Raw genomic sequence first — 22,530 nt, forward strand, 5'->3', positions numbered from 1 at the left:
ATCTCAACATAATATCTAGTTTTGATGTACTGACAAATGACGATACTTGTCACTAATTTTCTTGCTTCAATTTTATATTAATAATTAAAACATTTTTAGAATAACTACTATGATACTTGTAAAACAAGATTATATGTTTATAGTTAATACAGTTATAAATAAGTGCACTTGTACCTACTTTATTAGAAATCAACATTTGTTTGAATAAGACACTTTGTGTTGTATTGTAACTTACAGTGAAGAGCCTAGCTTTATTATAATATCACTCTATTATTAATTATTAAAACTAAATATATATTATTAAGGCTAAATTTATTAAAACATATCGCGGAAAATATATATAGGTTAATTATTTACTTTTATCTAATTAGGATTTATATATTTCCAGATTTGTTTAATGTAACATATGAGAAATTGCAATAATATAATTGTAAACAATACATTTGTACGTCTATTTTCAACTCATCATGATTTTTCCCAACTCTGAGAGGAAATATTTGCTCGGTACATTGGTCAATAGGTTTCAGGCGTGACGTCACAGATGCGCGCGCACCCGTGTTCCTTTGACCTTTGCGCTCCTACGATCGTATATATCATAGCAAACGATATTGATCGTTAACACATAGGCACAGGACATATAATAGCTTATGATGTCTTGGATACCATAATGCGCTGAAGCTGTCACAGTGTACTCGAGATAAAATTTATGAATTCCTATATATAGTTTTGTATTATATAAAATATGAGGTACTTGTCTATTACTACGTAGGATCTTCTATGAGGTACACGTAAATTAAGTTTAATTCTTCAGACGAGACATAAATAAGTACATAAATACATGTTTATCACTTGAATAAATAAAAAGCAATTGTTGTCCTCGTTAGGATCATTATGTTATACCACCCTCACATTTAGCCAACGACAAATACAAAGATACAAATGTAATATTGACTCATTTAATATTTATGTACAAACGGCAAACAAATTTCAATGATCGATTAATTGAGCAAACATATTATTTAATCTGTATCGTGTTCCTGAGGACCTCTTAGCATTATCGACTAACCAAATATGTCGGGCAAATGTTTCATTATTGGATATGTATTTGTATATTTTGTGCATGTGTTTGTGTACATGAAGTTTGAGAATTGCTGTTGATTTTGAAAAAGCCATCATAAACGAAAATGATTTGGGTTAGAACTCACTAGACAATAGAATTTATTTTATATCGAATAGGTTGATAAAATAAACCTCGAAAAGTACTATGAATCAATAATTGAATAATTTTTCCAATACAAATTACAATTTTAACCAAAAAATTGGTTCAAAATTTCTCCCTTGTAGTCTTTGTCTTATTAGAACATACCGAACACTGAGACATTAATTAATCGTGACTATTATTTGTTTGAATAACAAGTTCATTATCGCAATATTATAAACAAAAAAAAAATACACAAAGTATCAAAATTCTTTACGTCAGTATGTTGACACCATGGTCGACACCATTGATAAGGTATCATGTGCTATGAAGTGAACTTTGATACTCATGCTGAGTATGATGACCTATAATAAACATTCGGAGAAATCTCTATTTTACTACTAGATAGTGCATTTTTTAATTATCACTAAGTGTGTGTTACTGTATATTAGTTATTAAAACCTTAATTTAACCACACATCACACTAGGAAAAAATATTTCAAATAAAGTCTACCATCCGCGCCTATTTTCCTTCATACTGTGATGATTAGGTTAATAATTATCATCGATTCATTCCGTCTATTACAAAGGTATATTCTTAACTAGCTTTTGCCCGCGGCTTCGCACGCGTTAATTCGGTGTAGTTTAATAGATGTTGTTGTACATATAAACCTTCCCCTTGAATCACTCTATCTATTAAAAAAAAAACATCTAAATCCGTCGCGTGGTTCTAAAGATCTAAGCATACATAGGGACACAGGGACAGAGAAAGCGACTTTGTTTTATACTATGTAGTGATACTCATGGGGATACAACCGAATGCCTATACATTACGTGTACTATGATTTATGGTTATCAATTTATCATTTGTCAACAGAGATTCTCATCAAATCGATCTGCCGCCATTTGGTAAATATGCCACTGGCATCTTTTTCCTGGATAAACTCCATCACCAGGACATCGAAGCAAAGTTCAAAGACCTAGCCGAAAGCCTGGGTCTCCGCGTGCTATGCTGGAGAACTGTTCCCACAAATAATTCTACAATTGGTAAGAATTTGTCCGTGTTTATTTTTTTAAACGTTCATATGATTGTGTTCTTGAAAGGCATTATTAGGTGTTTTCAAATAGGAAATGTTAATTCATTAATATTTCATTTCTTTAACTACATAGGTACATACTCGTAAATTATAATATGATACATATTTGTTCAGTTTTCTCTTATATTCAAAAACATTTCAGCATAAAAAGAGCAGAGCTCGAAGAATCAATTAATGAAATAAATAAAGTATGTTTGAAACATTACTTCTGTAACTGATTAATTTATTTTGACGACTTCGTTTTAAGGCTTTCGTAAAGGGCTCCCTTCATTCACGTTGCAAACACTGTTTAATATTACATTTTTTAAATGTTCAAATTGTTACGGCTTCAATATGAAGAGAGCCCCTACTACGAAAACTTATTTGTAACAAATATCAATCAGAATGTTGATCATATCATCACATTGTTCGCTTCCATACGGGCAGTTGTTGCGATTTTGTTTCGCTACTCATTGCAGGTCGTACTCGTAGTAAACGATTGGGTCATTAAAGCGGCCGGCCGGTCATGCCATGCTTGACCACACGGTTTGTTCAATTTAACAGTATGTGCTACTGTTGAAGGTAAACTCACTCGATTCTGATAAGTGATTTGCTTGTTGATTTACATCGATGAATAAAAGCGATGAAAAAATCGAAATGTAAAGATGAAGGCATTAGCGAAAATAACGATAATTAAAATTGACTCGAAAATGAGAATAGAGTGAGTTCGTAATTCATAGTATCACTATTCATATAAATCCATTTTAGTGTAATTTAATAGTTGTAATTTTAGAAATTGATTAATTTGTACAACAATCCTTTGCTAGTTAGTTTTGTATTGATTATTTAAAATTAAAATATAATACCAAGTATTAAATTTATAACTTATTTTAAAATAACTAGAAATACATACATAATGTTCAAATGTAAATTGAAGAATTAAATAAGATTTTAAGATTTTTACATAGCTAAAACTGATATTTTTCCAGAACTTACTTACCACCTATACAAATTCCTTGCATGATTGCTATCTATAAAGCCACATGTATGTGTTCCTAGTATTTCTATATTCCCTTTTACTTTGTCTGCCATGAATGTGTTTTAATAAGTCATACTTATAATTGCAATATGAGAAAAAAAGCAACGCAATTTATAATCATATTTGAGCATTTATGGCACCTTAACTTTTGTTGGTTAGATTAACATAAGATAGTAGGAATATCATACAATCAAATTGGCTTCCACAATACAGTAAAGTAATGGCCAAAAACTGACTTTCAGGTCAAGTGGCTCGTAACTCGGAGCCATATATGCGCCAGGTGTTTGTTACTGGCGATATAGACGACGACAAGCATCTATCACGGCAGGTAAGAAATATCGGTACCAACACGACATACGACACCGAGTATGAACTTGCAACGCGCGATTGCAATTTCAAACTCCCGCACATACGTATAAGGACACGGTATTCTTGAGGGATTTCTTTCAGATCGTTGTGTCGCGCGCCGGCTGCTGCTGCGGGACACGCCGTTGCAAACGTAATTCTATGCACCCTTTACATTGCCCGTTCCTTTAGCGTGTGCGCAGTCGGTCAGGTTGTGGAGTAGCGTTGTGTCGTGTTCGCAGGTGTTCGTGCTGCGGAAGCGCGCGTCGCACGAGCTCGTGGTGCCGGGCGCCAGGTTCTATATATGCAGTCTCTCTTTGAGGACGGTCGTCTATAAGGGGCTGTTGACGTCCAATCAACTATGGGTATGCTTTTTTTTATTGGCCGGAATCCTTTTCATCGGAGATTTTTTGTTAACGTTAAGATTAAAATTAGACTTTGTACTTAATGCAATCACTAATCAGTAAAAATTAAGTCTAAACTATCACACTAGTGATGGTAGAACTTAAAAAAACTTTCAATTGTATATTGAACTAATTTGATACTGTAAGAAGATAAAATTGTAGATTACAATAAAATCCTGTATTCTATTCACAGGAATACTTCAAGGATTTGTGCAACCCAGCGTTCACAACGTACTTGGCTCTGGTGCACACCAGATTCTCTACCAATACCTTCCCGAGCTGGGAAAGAGCTCATCCTTTGAGGTAAATCAATTTGAAAATATCCAAGTGTCGAATTTGGCAAGTACTAGTAGTGTTAACATTACCGAAAAAATTCTAGAAGATTCTGAACCTTGTAAAGTTCAAATTTACAACCTAATTTATCTTTTTCTTTTATTTAAAGGTGCTTTTTAAGAGAAGGAATTAATTTGTATTTTTATTTCCAGGGTACTTGCTCACAATGGCGAGATAAATACGTTACGAGGTAATGTGAACCTCATGAAGGCCCGCGAAGGTGTCATGAAAAGCGACAGTTTTGGGGATGGTATGTTGTCGACCATTTATTCATATATAACTTTGTGCACTCGAGTGATCGTATTAAATCATTAATAATTCTCTATTCCAGATTTAAAGAAGCTTTACCCGGTAGTAGAACCGAACCTCTCAGACTCCGGGTCCGCAGACTGCGTACTAGAGTTCCTCCTACATTGCGGCAACCGCTCCCTACCCGAAGCTGTCATGACCATGGTCCCGGAGGCCTGGCACAACGACCAGACCATGTCCAAGGAGAAGAGGGACTATTATATGTGGGCGTCGTGCGCTATGGAGCCGTGGGATGGACCAGCTTTGGTGTCCTTTACTGATGGACGTTATATTGGTACGTGTTGCTAAAATGCTGGACCTCTTTAGTTCAAAGATATTTTGTTCTTAATAAGAAATGCAATTTCACTTGCATATGTCATTTCATATGCATATGCAATAAGCAATAAAGCTATTTCGTTTTATTGAAAATATGTGCCTATTGAATTAAAGCTGACAGCTTCTTTGGTTTAATTCTCTCTGATAAGTACATTTTGTCGTCAGAATGAATTTAATTTAATATTCATAAAAACATACAGTGAGGATACTTGAAAAATAATTAATCTTAATAAAATGTCGATGTTTGGGAATAATAATTTTCGCAATAGTTTGACTTTGACATTACTATTGGATATAATTATCCCATTAAAACTGTATATAGATGTACAGCTTGTTCTTGGAATTTATTAGTATGTTTTGTCTCTGGTGACTATGTATATAATATTGTGTATCATATTGAATTATTGTTCATTTTCAACCGAATTCAAAAAAAGCAATTGCGTTATTTTTGGTTGCATCGATTTTTAAGCCCTCTTTTTATTTGAAAACTGTTGCCTCTAATGTGGAGACATTTAAATTTGTTCTAGTATTAAAATTGGAAGGCGGTTAAGTTTTTTTGTTTACAATAAATATATATTTTCAGGTGCCATTTTGGACAGGAACGGTCTTCGCCCCTCCCGTTTCTACGTGACGAGTGAGAATATACTTGTAATGGCCTCTGAAGTGGGAGTGTATGATGTGGACCCAGATAAAGTGATTCTTAAGGTGTGTTAAGTTATTTCTATGTAAAATTTTATTTAAATAGCACACATTTGAAGCTATTAATATTAAATCTTGACAAATCTTTTCTATGTTATAAAAAAGAAAAAGAAAGAAAATGTTATACAATAAAAATATGACTTAAAGGTATAATAATCAATTAATATATTTACAGAGTCGTTTGAAACCAGGCCGCATGTTGCTAGTGGATACTGAGGAGAAGAGGATAATTCAAGATGTGGAACTGAAGAGGGAGATAGCCAAGAGCAGACCACACTCGGATTGGCTCAAGGAACAGGTACTTGAAAAATACTCCTAAGTAACTTGATAATTATAAAATGTTAATAAATGTATGTGAATTTTGAATTTGTTTATAATTTAGAGTCTTGTAATAACAATCTCAAAAACCTATAAAATATAGATAACTAATTGTTATACATATTAATATTGTTTTTTGTTCTTCTGCTTTCTTATTGGGCTAGATGGTAAGTTAAAAGATTAGTATGTAGGATTGAATCGCTTCTTTAGCCTCTTTGATCCATACGTATTAACAAAAAATTTATCAATAATTAATTGAATAGCTATATTAATGTGTTTCTTTTTAATTTTCAGATAACAATGGAAGACATACACAAGTCCGTCCCACAAGAGAACGGTTCGCTCAACGGCTGTGTCGAAGGTGCCATATCGGGCCTCGCCGACAAGCGACTGGGCCTCTTTGGATATACTATCGAGTCTATTAATATGTTGTTGCTGCCCATGGTTCAGAATAAGTGAGTAATATACTTATTGAATATAGACTCTAATTACTACAAAATAAAATTGCTTTTCTTTTATCAGCTTCTCTTGTATGTTTCTATATAAACAACTTTAGATTTTGACCCATTCTAAATGGACAGAATTAATGCCAACTTTCTACACTAACAAGAATTGTTGACGATACAACAATTGAAGACTCACTAAATATCAGAGACTAATAGTATTTTTCGCTTCTATACACACTGCCCCTTTTAATGAAGATTATTTTCTCAACATCAATGACAGTATATTTATCATGTAACTATTTAATCATAATACATTCATTATAGGAAAGAAGCATTGGGTAGTATGGGAAATGATGCTCCTCTGGCGTGTCTATCTCAGTTCCAGCCGCTACCATATGAATATTTCAAACAACTGTTCGCGCAAGTCACCAACCCACCTATAGATCCCTTCAGGTATCTATACTATAAATATAAAACTGAATAGTGTGATGTATTCAACCTCGCATTATATTTATAACAAATAAATTAAAAGGAAGTTATTAAAATAAATATATTTGTTAACGAATTATGTGTATAAAAATATATATAAAAATGATTTGTCACCTACCTTAGCTTTATAACCCAGGAATATAACATTAAGGGTCTGTTTTACAGGTTTCTATGTCTCGTCAAGCTTAAATGTCAAAGTGACAATATATGCCAATTCATGTCAAAAAGTGTCAAATAGGCTTTCAACAACACTGTAAGCAAGTGTTGCACTCTCTAATCGAGTCTTAGAACAATTTTAACATACTTTTCCAGGGAGAAAATAGTAATGTCACTGTTGTGTCCCATTGGGCCCACTGCGAACATTCTGGAACCGAGTGCGGAATTCGTGCACCGCTTGTTCTTACCGCAACCCATCCTGTCCATACCCGATTGTGAAGCACTAAAAAAGACCAACTATAGAGGATGGAAGGTAAATTCTGTAAAGATTACATATTTAATCAGTTACTTATGAATGTTATGACAGAATGTCAGTGTGTTTAGATGTAGTATGTAGCCAGGATTGTCTGAGTTCTGTTTAATTTGTAGTGCTTTCATAAATTGTAAATTTTTTCGTTATATTATTATAGTATAGATAATAGAGATCTCACATTTGGTCAACTGGAAACTGGAAAACAGTCACAAATTACATTTGTCTATGCTTGTATAGTCATAATATGATACATATATGTTTTAAAGAAATTATAAATGTAATTAATTATACATACGTAATTTAAAATGTTTATTAAAATAAATTTAACGTAAACTATATTGTGTATGAGTAAATTAGAAGCGCAACTCGCGGAATGTAATCTAGCATAACCGAATAATAAATAACGACTATTCTGCTATACATTTTCGACAGTAACTGGTATCGAACGTAGATTCTCAATACGAATGTCCATATGGATGGTTCACCTCGACTGTAACGTGTATATAATATGAATCTCGGTTATGCCTGTAAGGTTAAAATTCCAAGCCTAACGTGTATTGCGTCGCTCACAGACGAAGGTGATAGACTGCACGTTCGAGTACACGGACGGGCCGCTGGGGCTGGAGGCGGCGCTGGGCTGCATCGCCCGCAGCGCGCACGCCGCCGCCGCCGCCGGCTTCCAGCTGCTCGTGCTCAGCGAGCGCGCCGCCGGGCCCACGCGCGTGCCCGTCAGCTCGCTGCTCGCGCTCGGTCAGTGAAGCCGTCCAACCAACCTTCCATATCATCTTCCAACTCGCCCTCCCTCGCTGCTCGCGCTCGGTCAGTAAAGCCGTCCAAGCAACCTTCCATATCATCTTCCAACTCGCCCCCCCTCGCTGCTCGCGCTCGGTCTGTCCTGCCGCACAAGCAAACTCGCATATCCCTTCCCACCTCCCACCTGCTCACGCTCACCCCGTGCCGACTCTCGTTTACTCAAACATTTATTGCATTACAGGCGCGGTACACCATCATCTTATAGAGACTCGGCAGCGCATGAAAGTTGGTATTATTGTGGAGACTGCTGAAGCGAGGGAGGTCCATCATATGTGCGTTTTACTCGGTAAGGACTCTATTAAATTTCTCTTTATCTTAACCTAAATACTACCAATATTGTAGTTCTTTTCAAAAATTTAATAACGTGACAGACATAAATAAATGCTCTATTTCTCTTTAAAGAATTGAACTGAATCTTTGGGTCTCTATTTCTTTTTCATAATTGTACTTGGGAGACGGGGAATGTACATTATTTTTTATTAACATTATAAGTCCCCTACATTTTGCCGCAAATTAACGACATTCAATCTTGTCCAGGTTACGGAGCAGACGCCATTTGTCCATACCTAGCTTTCGAGCTCGCGTTCTCTCTTCGAAACGACAACCTAATTGACCCCAATCTAACCGACAACGACATCTACACGGCGTATCAGAAAGCCATCGAGACCGGCTTGGCTAAGGTCATGGCTAAGATGGGAATTAGTACGCTGCAGTCGTATAAGAGTGCGCAGATTTTCGAAGCGGTGGGCTTGAGTGAGGAAGTCGTCGATAAGTGCTTTAGAGGGACTCAGTCGAGAATTGGTAAGATATTTATTTATTTACTTAAAGCATATTCATTCAATTGATAAATTCAACTAAAACTCAATCGAAAAAATTTATAAAGGTCTCCATTGCTCAAGAGAGCTCATGCTCAATTGCTCAGTTTAAAAACCTTTAGAAAATAATAACACTTACATTTAAAGTTCAAATTGAGATATGCATCGAATTTAAATCAAAGAATATAAATGCCTACATAAAAATCACTTTTCACTGTGTGTGTAAATTTATTTTATATTTTTAGGTGGTGTTACATTCGAAATTTTGTCGAAGGAAATTTTCGACCGTCATGCCCTGACTTACGGCGATTGTAAAGATATGCTTGTACTGCGGTGAGTTATTTTGATTAAAATTCAAATATTGTTATATATCCCTTTGGATAGTGTTTAGGTTAAAATTGTTAAATAAAGTATTGGCAGTCTTTACCAGCTACTATCTAGTAACCGGTATACCTCAATAACGATCGTTTTGCTTTTAAATGTTTCACGCATGTTTCATTTGGAGAAAATTACTGTCGGAAATTAGAAAGATATAATATAATGTGTTTACAGGAACCCCGGGTACTACCACTGGCGTGCGGGCGGAGAGAAGCACGTGAACGACCCAATGTCTATCGCCAACTTGCAAGAGGCTGCGAGTAACAAGAGCCTCTCTGCTTATGACCGCTTCAGGTAAATCTAAAATAATTTCTAGTGAAAAGTGAAAATGTTTAAAAATCTATCAACCGAGTCTCAAATTTTTGCTAATGTGTTTCTTTGTCAGTAATAATTCTATTTAGATCAACAAATGTCTTTGATTGCGTAATGTATTATTATGTATTTTATATATTAGTATAATGTATTAATGACATAAAATTATATAAGAAACCTACAAAACTATCATCGAAATTGGAAATTTATTACCCTTGTTAATATAGTTATAGATATCATAATATTTGTGTTTCAATGAACCAATTATTCAGATATTTCTGGTACACTTGTAGGATACAAGCATATAAATCTAAAAATATTTACAGAGAGAGTGCGCTAGAGTCGGTGCGTGCGTGCACGCTGCGTGGACAACTTGAGTTGGTCAAACTGGACGAGCCCATTCCCCTGAGTGAGGTTGAACCGGCCTCGGAAATCGTTAAGCGGTTTGCTACTGGTAATTAATAAGTAGATTTATGTAAATTTATATGGAAATAAAAAATGAAAGTATTGTAGGAATCCGGTCTAAAGGATTTTAAAATTAATTGAAAACAACTGTATATGTTGCGATTTTTTTTTCATACAAAGTTAATAAAGTACCCTTTATCACACAACTAATACACTTATATTCTAATTTATCTTATTTATGTTAGTGATTGAGCTGCCTTTGTGTTTATATAAATAATTTTGCTGTTTTAACAATTTTGTTATTGTCATTTATAGAATAAAATAAATTTATTGCAATCAAAAAACTTTCAGGTGCTATGTCATTCGGTTCCATTTCGCTGGAGGCACACACGACTCTCGCTATTGCTATGAACCGTATTGGTGGCAAATCCAACACCGGAGAAGGAGGTGAAAATGCTGACCGATACCTAGATCAGGTCAGTGGAACTGATTGTTTTAAAACTCGCTCCAGCCCGCAGTTTCTCTAGCTTGGTATTTAGATAAAAATAGTCCATATCAAAGTACAAGTACTTACAACATTTTACTTCTGAAAGTTATAATAGAATCAATTAAAAAATTAATCATAAAAAATCCATTGAAAATAGCTATCTTTGGCTGAAATAGCTAATAAAATACATGTAAGTATACTTTTTAATTCGAGTATAGAAGAATGATCAGAATTCCTTTGTGTAATTTTAACAAGAAAAGTTTGACATCCATGTTAATGTTGAAATTGAAATATATTCAGGACCCGGAGTTCAACAAGCGTTCAGCTATCAAGCAAGTGGCGTCAGGCCGTTTCGGTGTGACCGCGTCCTACTTGGCTCACGCTGACGACTTGCAGATCAAAATGGCGCAAGGAGCCAAACCCGGAGAGGGTGGAGAGTTACCTGGTATGCGGTGCATTTATTTTATTATCTCTATATGTCACCGTAAGATTGTAAACATCGTTATATTACAATCTATCTAGTAAGATTGTAAACTATCGATAGATTGTGAACCGTTATCGTTGATTGTAATCTATCGATGGGAAGCGGGCAAATTGTGAACCGGCGTAGGACGGAATGCAACTCGCGCTCTGATTGGTTGAACGGTATGTGCCCGCGCCACCCCGGCCATATTTGTTTGTTATTTCGTTAGTTGTCGAATGTAAACAACTATGTTTTCGTGATTATAAATTGATTTCGTCTTGAAAATAACTTATATCTTTCGAATAAAATGCGGCCTGCTTGTAAAATAGTTAATGAAAGACCAAGATATCCGCAAAGCCAAGGAAGTATAGAGCGATCAAATCAAGACGTAAAAAATATGGTTAGGTTAGGTTATCTATTTCATTTCTAACTCTACGGGGACATAGAACGGTTGGTCGTGATTGGTTGGTACAATGAGACCGACCAATCAGGAAGAACTTGCAGACAGTTGACAATTTGACGCGGGACAGATTGTAATTTAACTGTTTCACTTCGGTAGATTTCGATATAGCGAAGAATAATGAGTCAAATTGCAATCATAATGATACGGTTCACAATCTATCGATAGTTTTCAATCTCGCTAGATAGATTGTAATCTAACGATGTTTACAATCTAACGGTGACATATATATAATATTTACGAGTCACTACTTTAGTTACCATACTCCTGTGAAACGACTGTACCGATTCTCGTGAATTTTTGTATGCATATCGGGTAGGTCTGAGAATCGGCCAACTTAACAAAATTTTTCAGGTCCCCTCCCCCCGCCCAACAAAATTGTAAAAACATTAAAGCTGTAGTAGAACGACTCACGTCTTGCGTCTCTTGTGTGTGTTCAGTACCTTTCATACGTAAGATTTATCATATAGATCGTAAGATCATAATATAATTACTCCCGACTAAGAAATCTAAGAATACCCAAATTCTCCAGGCTACAAAGTGACAGAGGACATAGCCCGCACGCGTTGCTCCGTGGCGGGCGTGGGGCTGATCTCGCCGCCGCCCCACCACGACATCTACTCCATCGAGGACCTGGCCGAGCTGATCTATGACCTGAAGTGTGCTAACCCGAAGGCTAGGATCTCGGTCAAGTTGGTGTCAGAAGTGGGAGTCGGCGTAGTCGCTTCGGGAGTGGCTAAGGTAGCTTTTTATTTATTTCCTAATCACTAGATCACGCTTAACGACAGATTTCGGGAATTCTATGAAATGTTAAAAATATTCTGCTCCGACTAAAGGATGTTTAATTTGTGTCCAGACGAACTTTTTCCAACTATCTTAATACATCTGAACTTTCATAATATCTGGCTCATATTCCAAGAGGTAGGTCAATGTAATCAATCGTTAAATCGTACATTTCAGTATAGTTATTTGCATTTGCTGTTTTGTAAAATTCCCTTATATGAGGATTTAGATATTAAATATCTCCCAATAAAATCACTAGATAAATTTGTGTGTCCAATATTGTATTAGTTTCCATATATAAAAAAAGACGTTATTCCCAGGGTAAAGCAGAGCACATCGTCATTTCCGGTCATGATGGTGGTACTGGAGCCAGCTCATGGACAGGAATCAAATGCGCCGGGTTGCCATGGGAACTGGGCGTGGCTGAGACACATCAGGTGCTGGTGCTGAATGACCTGCGATCTAGGTAACCTATTTCACATCCATTATGCATATCATGTAAAATAGAACGATTTTGTAGTTATCACTTTTTTATTACGCCTCCTTGGTACAGTGGTAACGCGTGAGCGAGGGGTTCGACTCCCGGTGGGGACATTAAAAAAAAAATGTCTCGATCTGGCAGGACACAGAAGGCTGATCACCTACTTGTTTATAAATAAAATCGATGAGTGAAACAGATGTATATCATCTGCCCCATACCCCAGTAGGGGCACGGGACTTCACTTTTACTTTTTTATTAACAAAATCCCTATTACGATCGACTATCTCTTTTTTATAAATAAATTTTTACAAGTTATTTTCTATTTAGTTAAGTAATTTAACATTTATTGTCATTATTATTATAACAAGTTATCTATTTCAGGGTGGTGGTACAAGCCGACGGTCAGATCCGTACCGGCTTTGATGTCATGGTAGCGGCGTTGCTCGGCGCTGACGAGTTTGGTTTCAGTACTGCGCCACTTATTGCGCTTGGTAAGATCAATATATTTGAATAAGCTTTCAATTGGAAATAAAAAATGATGGAAATATTAAAAATTCCTAAATTATCTAGGTGGTTCGGAAAAGAAGAGCTTTTTCCATCTCGCAACTTCCTCACATAATACGATTTGTTAATTAGGCTAAAATCTATGTTTATATAATATCATTAGCTATTTTACTTATCTGTATGTCAATATATTTGGTATCGTGGAATCATAGATTTGATCCGCATGAAATTATTTTACTATATGGTATTTATTGAACATTTTTCCAATTTTCTAGGCTGCACAATGATGCGTAAATGCCACTTGAACACGTGTCCCGTTGGTATTGCAACACAGGACCCCGTGCTGAGGAAGAAGTTCGCGGGAAAACCGGAACACGTCATCAATTATCTGTTTATGTTAGCTGAGGAGGTGAGTTTAGTAGCTATTTGAAATAACTCCTGTTCCCTGTATTACAAGAGTTCCCACAGTGACTTTGGCAGATGCATGAATGGTATAATAATAGTAATAAGTAAAATATACATACAAAACATTATACACACTACCGTGCTTGCGTTAAGAGCATGGTAGTGTATGTAATTTTTTTTTTATTGACTAATTTATATTTCGTATGTCATTTTAAAAAATATTAGCATTCTGACTCCTATATCTATATACTTCTATATTAATATTATAAAGAGGAAAGATTTGATTGTTTGTTTGTTTGTCTGTACTGGATAAACTCGAAAACTGCTGGACCAATTTTAAAAATTATTTCATCATTAGAAAGCTACATCTTTGTTGAGTGACATTGGCATATGTACCACGGGCAAAGCCGGGCGATCTGCTAGTAAACTATAAATTAGTCAAATATCATATACCTGCATCCGCATAATATTTGTAATATGGGTCACAAGGTGCTTACACGTATTAAAACGAACATAACCAAAACGATTTTCCAAGTACATATTAGTTTTTTTTTTTACAATGTCAATTTATTTTTCGGTAATATGTACTGTAAAGAATAAATAAATAAATAGTTACACCATTAATTTAAAATACTCGCTATCTATTACGGCAACTGTAATGGTATACACATGGGCACTTGGGCAGGTCCGCTCGCACATGGCGGCGGTGGGCGTGCGCCGCTTCCAGGAGCTGGTGGGGCGCACGGACCTGCTGAAGGTGCGCGAGAACAACGACAACCACAAGGCGCGCGCGCTCAACCTCAGCCTCATACTGAAGAACGCGCTGCACATGCGCCCGGGGGTCAACATCGTGGGCGGCTCCAAGAGTCAGGTGCCCCGAGATTCTTTTTTTTTAGCCGATTAAAAAAAACGCAGAAATTATCAATAGTACTAATACAACAGTTTTTTTTAGCTTTGTTACCCCAGGTGTTTTGACTAGGTTAAGCGAATTTGATGATGCTTTTTTTATTTGAACGCGGTCCGATATAAATTTGGTTTAGTTCTGGCAATTTAGAGGCGGTCTAGTCTTTTTCTTAAAAATAGTTACTGATAAAAATTATGATAAAATCGTAGTCGTCAAGCCAGTGTGACTTATCTGTCTAAGGATCGAAAAGAGAAAGAAATATGCCTGAAAATTATACATAACAACATTACTAACTTTACTATGATATTTGTAAAGATCTTATAAAGTACTTTGGGTATATGGAAAGAAATTGTTCACATTACCCTAAATGAATCTGTGCAATAATTTGGTTCAAAACTAAGTAGGTATTAACATGGATGCTAATTACTTTTCTTCTTATATTATAGGACTTCCAGCTAGAGAAGCGTCTGGACAATCAAGTGATCCAGCAATGTGCTGGAATATTGGACGGTTCCCAGAAAAATGTGGACATCTCTATGAAGATTACTAACGAAGACCGTGCCTTTACTTCCACATTGTCTTACCATATTGCCATGTGAGAAAATAATGTATTTTTAATAATATTTAACTGTTATAGGGGAACAAAGATATTTTAGTGCATTTTTTACTCAATAAAGTGACAATAGAAATAATAACACTTACAGTAATCGATATCAATATTGCATTTATAATTGATGATCTTTTGGAAAATAATTGTAAATTATTAAAGTTATTGGAAATTCAGATAGTGTTGTAAAAATATTGGTCCGTATCATCTTCTAATGTTAAGTTCACTTTACGTTAAAAGAATCAGTAGGTCTGATTTTTAAAGCTATTTTAGCTCTCTCAATTTTAATTATGCAATTTTTCCAGGAAATATGGTGACGCGGGTCTACCAGATGGAACCTCGATAAATATATCCCTCGTCGGTTCTGCGGGTCAGAGCTTCTGCGCGTTCTTGTCGAAGGGCGTTACTGTCACTTTGGAGGGAGACGCCAACGATTATGTTGGTGAGTTGTAAATCATAGATTTTTTTTGCTTATATATAATATGTATTGAAATTGAAAATTGAATAAATTTATTCATTGACTACCTCTAACTTTTGCCAATTCTCTTGTTGTTGGTTATTCCAAAGATTTTCTCACCAATATAATATTATTTAATAAGTTTATGAGCTTCAAATGAAATTTTTATTCAACAGAGCTTTAAGAACGTTGATTTATCATATGTTTTATTTAATAAAACAGGAAAAGGATTGTCTGGCGGTAAGGTCATAATCTATCCGCCAAGGAGCTCACCATTTGAATCTCATTTGAATGTAATCGTCGGCAACGTTTGCCTGTACGGTGCTACCTCGGGCAGAGCTTACTTCAGGTTAGTCTCATACTTGGTAAAAATATATTTAATTAGTTAGTTATTCATTTTATTTTTAGTATTTTAGGTACAAGATAGTGTAAAGTTAAGTGCAGTGTTAAATTACAAAAAAGAAATATTTTCCATTGTCATTAAATTATTTATTTTATTTTTAGTATTTTAGGTACAAGAAAGTGTAAAGTTAAGTGCAGAGTTAAATTAAAAAAAAAATTATATTTTCCATTGTCATTAAATTATTTCACCAGTAGTGTTCAATGATGCAGTTTGTGTGTATAGAATAGAATATGAGACTTAAATATTTTGTGAAGTTATTTTGATGTTTTTTTTTCTTTCTTTTTTTCTCTTCATGAATGTAAAACCAAGTAGATTTAAACACGAACACGCAATCCACAGGGGCATAGCGTCGGAGCGGTTCTGCGTGCGCAACTCGGGGTGCGTGGCGGCGGTGGAGGGGGTGGGCGACCACGCGTGCGAGTACATGACGGGCGGCGCCGTGCTCGTGCTCGGCCTCACCGGCCGCAACTTCGCCGCCGGCATGAGCGGTAACTGACTTTTAACCGACTTTACAAAAAGGAGGAGGAGGAGGTCCTTAATTCGATGTGGTTTTTTTTTTTTTTTTTGGTTTGTTACCTGGGAAATTTTGGACTAAGTGCCTACTGAAGTTCCGTTTTAACTTTGATCCAGTTCTGACTTGTTGCGGTGTATTTATTTTTATCTAGCTTTTACAGCTGTAATCGTGTGGTACCTGAATGAAAAGTACCCTATGTGCTTATATAAACTGTAAACCACCTCTGCACCACACCATAGAGATAGATTATAGTCTAGATAGTCCGATCAGCTGTGTGAAAAGAGTAGCAAATGTTATAATGTTTGTTTATAACAGGTGGTATCGCATACGTTTACGATATCGACGGTTCGTTCATGCAAGGAAAGTGCAACCCCGAGATGGTGGAACTGTTGCCTCTAGAGAAACAAGACGACCTCGACTTCGTGAAGAACCTTCTGGAAGAATTCGTTGAATATACTGGGTCAGTGACTTATATTATTAAATATTTATGCTTCCGCATTTTGGAATACAAATCTATGAAATTATTCTGACAGTAATTAATAATAAGGAATAGAAAAAAAATACGGTTTTTGAACCAAATTCAATATTATTTGGGAATTTGATGTAGCGGTAAGATAATTACTATTGACGAATAGACATATGATCGTATTCGTTGTATAAAAAAGTTAAATCCAATTTGTAATTTAATTTATTCACTTTTATTCATAGTTCTATTATCGCCAAGGAGCTCCTCGAAACCTGGCCAGAACCAGCCAAGAAGTTTGTCAAAGTGTTCCCATACGAATACCAGCGGGCGCTCAAACAGATGGCCCTCAAGCAGCCCCAAGCACCAAGGACTGAAACCAACGGAAAGGAAAATGGCGTCGTCGATATTGAAGAGGCCGTTAGGGACATTGAAAAGGACAAGAAGAATCTCGAAAAGATCTTGGATAAAACGAGGTGAATTTATACGATTACATGTATATATATTTTTTAATTTTATCTCGTTTCTCATATTCTTTTGAAAACTGTGACATAATTGCGGCTTGACGTTTGGAATATCACAACAAATCTAAATCAAAATTTTAAGAGAACGGTCAATCTAACAAATCATTACCCTGATAGAAAGTCGACATGCTCTTTTTAAATAGGCGTTATTTTCATTAATTCATGCTCCTTTGTTAGAAATTGGTGCGATAGATACTTATATATTTTCTTATTTCCTTACACTCTACTCAGTACCTTTATTAACTACTGGCTGTTCGCCCCGGCTTCGTCCGTGGTACTTATACAGCCATACAAACATACATTAAATACAAAATTTTCCTCTTTACAATGTTATTATAGTATAGAAAAAATAAAATGATTCACCACCTCAAATCATACAGCAATATAAACAGTTGATGATTCGGCAGGGGCTTCATCAAGTACCCGCGCGAGACGTCGATGTACCGGCCGGCGGAGAAGCGGCTGCGCGACTGGGACGAGATCTACAACTTCGCGCACGTGCGGCGCGGCCTGCGCGTGCAGGCGGCGCGCTGCATGGACTGCGGCGTGCCCTTCTGCCAGAGCCAGCACGGCTGCCCGCTCGGCAACATCATCCCCAAGTGGAACGACCTCATCTACCGCGCCGACTGGAAGCAGGCGCTCGCGCACCTGCTGCAGACCAACAACTTCCCGGGTGGGTCACGTTTTGACTACTAATTGTTTGGCATATTTTTTGTGGATCGACCACAAAAAATATGCCAAACAATTGTTAAAAAAAACGTCTGTCTGTTTGTTCCGGCTAATCTCTGGAACGTATTTAGCGATTTTGACGACACTATCACTGACAGATATATGATGTAATGAGGAATAGCTTTTTGCATAATTCCAATAGGAATACACGCGGGTGAAATCACGAGACCAAAGTAAAACCAAAACATATTGTCTATATATTTGCAACTTTTCCGACATGTCAATCGACAAATATCATAATGAAAAATGGGTCATGGCCCACTCCTCGACCGCTTTGTCTGACCCACCCCATGCTGGCGCAGAGTTCACGGGGCGCGTGTGCCCGGCGCCGTGCGAGGGCGCGTGCGTGCTCGGCATCTCGGAGCCGCCCGTCACCATCAAGAACATCGAGTGCGCCATCATCGACCACGCCTTCGACAGCGGCTGGCTGCAGCCTGAGGTGACGCACACGCACATACACATACACAAATTAATAACTCACACACTCACTTAAGCGAGCACGTACTCACACGTAATACTCATGCGAGTACGCATACGCACTGTGCGTCGAATTAATTGAGAATCAATATTGTTGGTAATAATAGCGTTAAAATTAAATAATAGTAAAGCCTTTCATTTATTTTTCAAATACAAAATATTAAAAATGCATTCTATTTTTATAACTTCATTCTATTTCTGTACCTATAATATTAGTTTTTAAGGCATTTCTATAATTAATATCTATTCATTTTAGTCAATAAGATATCTTACTATTTATTTTAATTGTAGATTCCAACAAACCGCAACGGTAAAACGGTGGCCGTGGTGGGCTCCGGTCCAGCTGGTCTGGCCTGTGCACATCAGTTGAATAAGGTGAGATTAATATCAATATCGCTAACGATCATATCTTTTATTCTTGAATAATACTCACCTGTCTTTGAGATAAAACATAAGGTCAGGTTTCGATAAAATTTAGCACATCTACTGTTGAACCTAAATCTAATATATAAAATTCTCGTGTCACGAAATTTTTTGTGCTTATCCGGTATCTATGAGAATCGGCCAACATCTATTTTTCATACCCCTAAATGATAAGAGTAAGGCAGCGTTTGCCGGGTCAGCTAGTGATATATATAAATATGGCGTATCGGCAGGCGGGCTACACGGTGAGCGTGTTCGAGCGCAACGACCGGGCGGGCGGGCTGCTGCAGTACGGCATCCCCAGCATGAAGCTGGGCAAGGACGTGGTGGCGCGCCGCCTGCGCCTGCTCGCCGCCGAGGGCATCTCCTTCAAGTGCAACGTCGACGTCGGCAAGGACATCTCCGCCCTCGATCTCTCCAACGAGTGAGTGCCGCCGGTGCTACTGACTGGCTCCGTAACGCGTTACGTAACGTAGCGTGTTTGCCCTACCGTATTAGTTATAAATGAAAAAAGATTTAAGAGAATTACGATAAGAGTTTTATAGATTAAAGATTGTAATAGTCAACGTAAGGGGTTATTGATTTAATTTTTTAATGAGTTGTTATGGTTTTCAAGACATTTAAATCTTACTTCATTAAAAGTTATTGATTTTAAGAGCTGTATACAAAGAGGTGTAAGAAATTTGATAGCATCATATAGCCTCAAGGCAGCCTTATTAATAAGAGCCTAGATCTTGTAAATAGTACATTCACACAATGATGAAATCTAGCCAGCTGTTTTATCGAAGCCGTTATCATCCGTGACACCCCAACGTGGCAGGTACGACGCGGTGGTGCTGTGCACGGGCGCCACGTGGCCGCGCGACCTGCCGCTGAAGGGCCGGCAGCTGAACGGCGTGCACTTCGCGATGGAGTTCCTCGAGGGCTGGCAGAAGAAGCAGGCGGGGCCCGCCGGCGCGCACGCCAAGCTCGCGCCGCACATCTCCGCCAAGGACAAGCACGTGCTCGTCATCGGCGGCGGCGACACCGGGTGCGCGCCGCACACACGCACGCACATTCACACGCACACGCACATACACGCACACACACGCGCACGCATGCACACACGCACACATGCAAATATCTATAATAGTAATATTATAGTTTCTAGAAATGAAGACTAAATTCCGTTTTCTGAATTAACAAACCTTTTATTTTTAAAATAATAAAGTACAAGTATGTATATATGTATATTTACCTGTATATCAGATAAACCTACATACCTGAAATAACAAAAAAACAACATTTTAAGCCATTCTTTTAATTTAGAATACACTTTGTTCAGAATTTCGATTCCGGAATTTTAATTAACTGTTAAAATAAAAAATTAACTAATTCAACATTACTGACAGTTACACGTGACATCTATCTGAAATCTGTAGATAATAAAATAATACAGAAATGAACGAATCTGCTAAAGTGATATTCTTTACATATAGATCCATTCGATTGGCATTTTCAGTTAGGCGGGTTTTAGTGTCGCGCTGACCGTAAGTGTTGATAGACAAAACATGCACACGCTAACACCTACACGTTGTTCTAATATGTTTCATTTAAGTTTACAAGTACCGACTATAAAATAAGCCTTTTTGGTTGATTAGTGCACTTGACAATACATCACGTTCTTGTGGATTCACTACACATTAGCGGAGTCGTTATATGTATGCGCACACACACTCACACTTACTCATATTATGTTGAGTCAGGTTTGATTTATATTCCATGTTTCTGCATGTGTAGGTGTACATGTGACACGCACATGTCTTCACATTCGTGAAGTTTCACATGCACCTACACCAGAATCCATTTAGTGTCCATCCACAGTAACTTTTTCCATATTGCGATTTTAATCTCTAATGCAGCTCCAAAGGATAGAAATGAATTCAAATCACATCAAATTCTGAAAGGCTTTAACACAGTTATAAATCGTGTTAATAGCAGCATTCAGCATCTATATCTCATTATAAAATGTATACTGTTACCATTCGCATTTCTTACATTCGATACATATGTATTTCAGATGTGACTGCATAGCGACGTCGCTACGCCAAGGCGCCAAATCGATCACAACGTTTGAGATACTCCCCGAGCCGAAGCCCACCAGAGGACAAGATAACCCGTGGCCGCAGTGGCCTAGAGTTTTCAGGTAAACACAAAGAATTTAAGAAATCGGTTACGAGACGGAACCTGCGTCTTTTTGCCAATCTGTAGCAACGGCTCCTGTGATCCCGTTTCAACCATCGAATTTCTACTCTTTAAGATTTATGCGGCTAAAGGACACAAAAAAAATCTATTCTTTAAAAATTTCTCATTTATAAAGCATTTCAGTGCTTTAACATTAAAAATTAAATATACCTAATTGGTATTAAGATTTATGTAAATCTAGAATTAAAATTCATGTAATTTGTATTGTGTATATATGTCGTGCTGTGCGTTGTAGTTTGATAATTAATATCAAACGTATTATATAAGCATTATATCTTAATCATTAAGAATATTTTTCAGACCTGTTCTTGGAATATATTGAATATATTAATTCTTATTTTTCTCCCAGGGTTGACTATGGACACGAAGAAGTGAAAGTAAAGTTTGGCAACGATCCAAGGAAGTTCTCTACTCTCACTAAAGAATTCATTGATGACGGTGAGTATATTTTGATCTTTTAAGGATAACCAATGTTTTTTTTTCAATACGTATGTTATTTGGGAAAATATAAAAGGCAATGTGTGGAATACAACAAATGTGATGTGTTACATATACCAATAGCAACAAATAAGATTCGGTTCTTAAACAAAGAGAATTGGGTATTATAAATTATTATTTTATAGATTAATGGAATATTTAATAATTATAGATTCATTGTTTTATCCTCAGTCCAAAAAAGTTCGAATCCATTGTTGATAATTTTAATGATGCATGAGTCGATAAAGCTTTCTTTTTCTATTTATAATAAAGTTAAATAAAATATCGATACTAGGTTTCTACATACTAAGTTTTCTTTGTATTATGAGAAATAGTCGGATCTACTCCTTAATCCGTAAGAAAGCGCATAGTGATATATAATGCGGGTGGTGTCGCAGGCTCGGGCAACGTGTGCGGCGTGTCGGCCGTGGAGGTGGAGTGGGAGCGCGGCGCGGGCGGCCGCTGGGAGATGCGCGAGCGCGCCGGCTCCGCGCGCCGCTACCGCGCCGACCTCGTGCTGCTCGCGCTCGGCTTCCTCGGCCCCGAGCGCTCCGTCGCCTCG

The 22,530-nt window shown here is 37.0% G+C and overlaps 1 protein-coding gene across 1 annotated transcript in view; it reads left to right on the forward strand.

Moving 5' to 3' along the window:
- Positions 1-22,530, forward strand: part of LOC119831402 (glutamate synthase [NADH], amyloplastic) — a 44,376-nt gene that overhangs the window by 18,380 nt on the left and 3,466 nt on the right. The window contains exons 4-42 of the mRNA XM_038354729.1: positions 2,076-2,245; positions 3,556-3,641; positions 3,901-4,023; positions 4,256-4,365; positions 4,548-4,645; positions 4,727-4,978; positions 5,603-5,724; positions 5,894-6,016; positions 6,201-6,203; positions 6,331-6,491; positions 6,807-6,935; positions 7,284-7,440; positions 8,013-8,190; positions 8,435-8,539; positions 8,791-9,054; positions 9,314-9,401; positions 9,621-9,740; positions 10,085-10,212; positions 10,515-10,639; positions 10,951-11,095; positions 12,106-12,314; positions 12,677-12,822; positions 13,219-13,328; positions 13,617-13,750; positions 14,432-14,617; positions 15,097-15,245; positions 15,563-15,699; positions 15,937-16,063; positions 16,457-16,605; positions 16,947-17,091; positions 17,340-17,570; positions 18,026-18,291; positions 18,650-18,786; positions 19,116-19,199; positions 19,481-19,671; positions 20,068-20,277; positions 21,307-21,432; positions 21,841-21,929; positions 22,367-22,530. The exon at positions 22,367-22,530 is cut by the window's right edge and continues 1 nt beyond it. Of these exons, the coding sequence (XP_038210657.1) occupies positions 2,076-2,245; positions 3,556-3,641; positions 3,901-4,023; positions 4,256-4,365; positions 4,548-4,645; positions 4,727-4,978; positions 5,603-5,724; positions 5,894-6,016; positions 6,201-6,203; positions 6,331-6,491; positions 6,807-6,935; positions 7,284-7,440; positions 8,013-8,190; positions 8,435-8,539; positions 8,791-9,054; positions 9,314-9,401; positions 9,621-9,740; positions 10,085-10,212; positions 10,515-10,639; positions 10,951-11,095; positions 12,106-12,314; positions 12,677-12,822; positions 13,219-13,328; positions 13,617-13,750; positions 14,432-14,617; positions 15,097-15,245; positions 15,563-15,699; positions 15,937-16,063; positions 16,457-16,605; positions 16,947-17,091; positions 17,340-17,570; positions 18,026-18,291; positions 18,650-18,786; positions 19,116-19,199; positions 19,481-19,671; positions 20,068-20,277; positions 21,307-21,432; positions 21,841-21,929; positions 22,367-22,530 (5,677 nt within the window). The remainder of the gene's footprint in view (positions 1-2,075; positions 2,246-3,555; positions 3,642-3,900; positions 4,024-4,255; positions 4,366-4,547; positions 4,646-4,726; positions 4,979-5,602; positions 5,725-5,893; positions 6,017-6,200; positions 6,204-6,330; positions 6,492-6,806; positions 6,936-7,283; positions 7,441-8,012; positions 8,191-8,434; positions 8,540-8,790; positions 9,055-9,313; positions 9,402-9,620; positions 9,741-10,084; positions 10,213-10,514; positions 10,640-10,950; positions 11,096-12,105; positions 12,315-12,676; positions 12,823-13,218; positions 13,329-13,616; positions 13,751-14,431; positions 14,618-15,096; positions 15,246-15,562; positions 15,700-15,936; positions 16,064-16,456; positions 16,606-16,946; positions 17,092-17,339; positions 17,571-18,025; positions 18,292-18,649; positions 18,787-19,115; positions 19,200-19,480; positions 19,672-20,067; positions 20,278-21,306; positions 21,433-21,840; positions 21,930-22,366) is intronic.

The sequence above is a fragment of the Zerene cesonia genome, chromosome 13 (genome assembly GCF_012273895.1).
Source record: "Zerene cesonia ecotype Mississippi chromosome 13, Zerene_cesonia_1.1, whole genome shotgun sequence".
Taxonomy (NCBI): Eukaryota; Metazoa; Arthropoda; class Insecta; order Lepidoptera; family Pieridae; genus Zerene; species Zerene cesonia.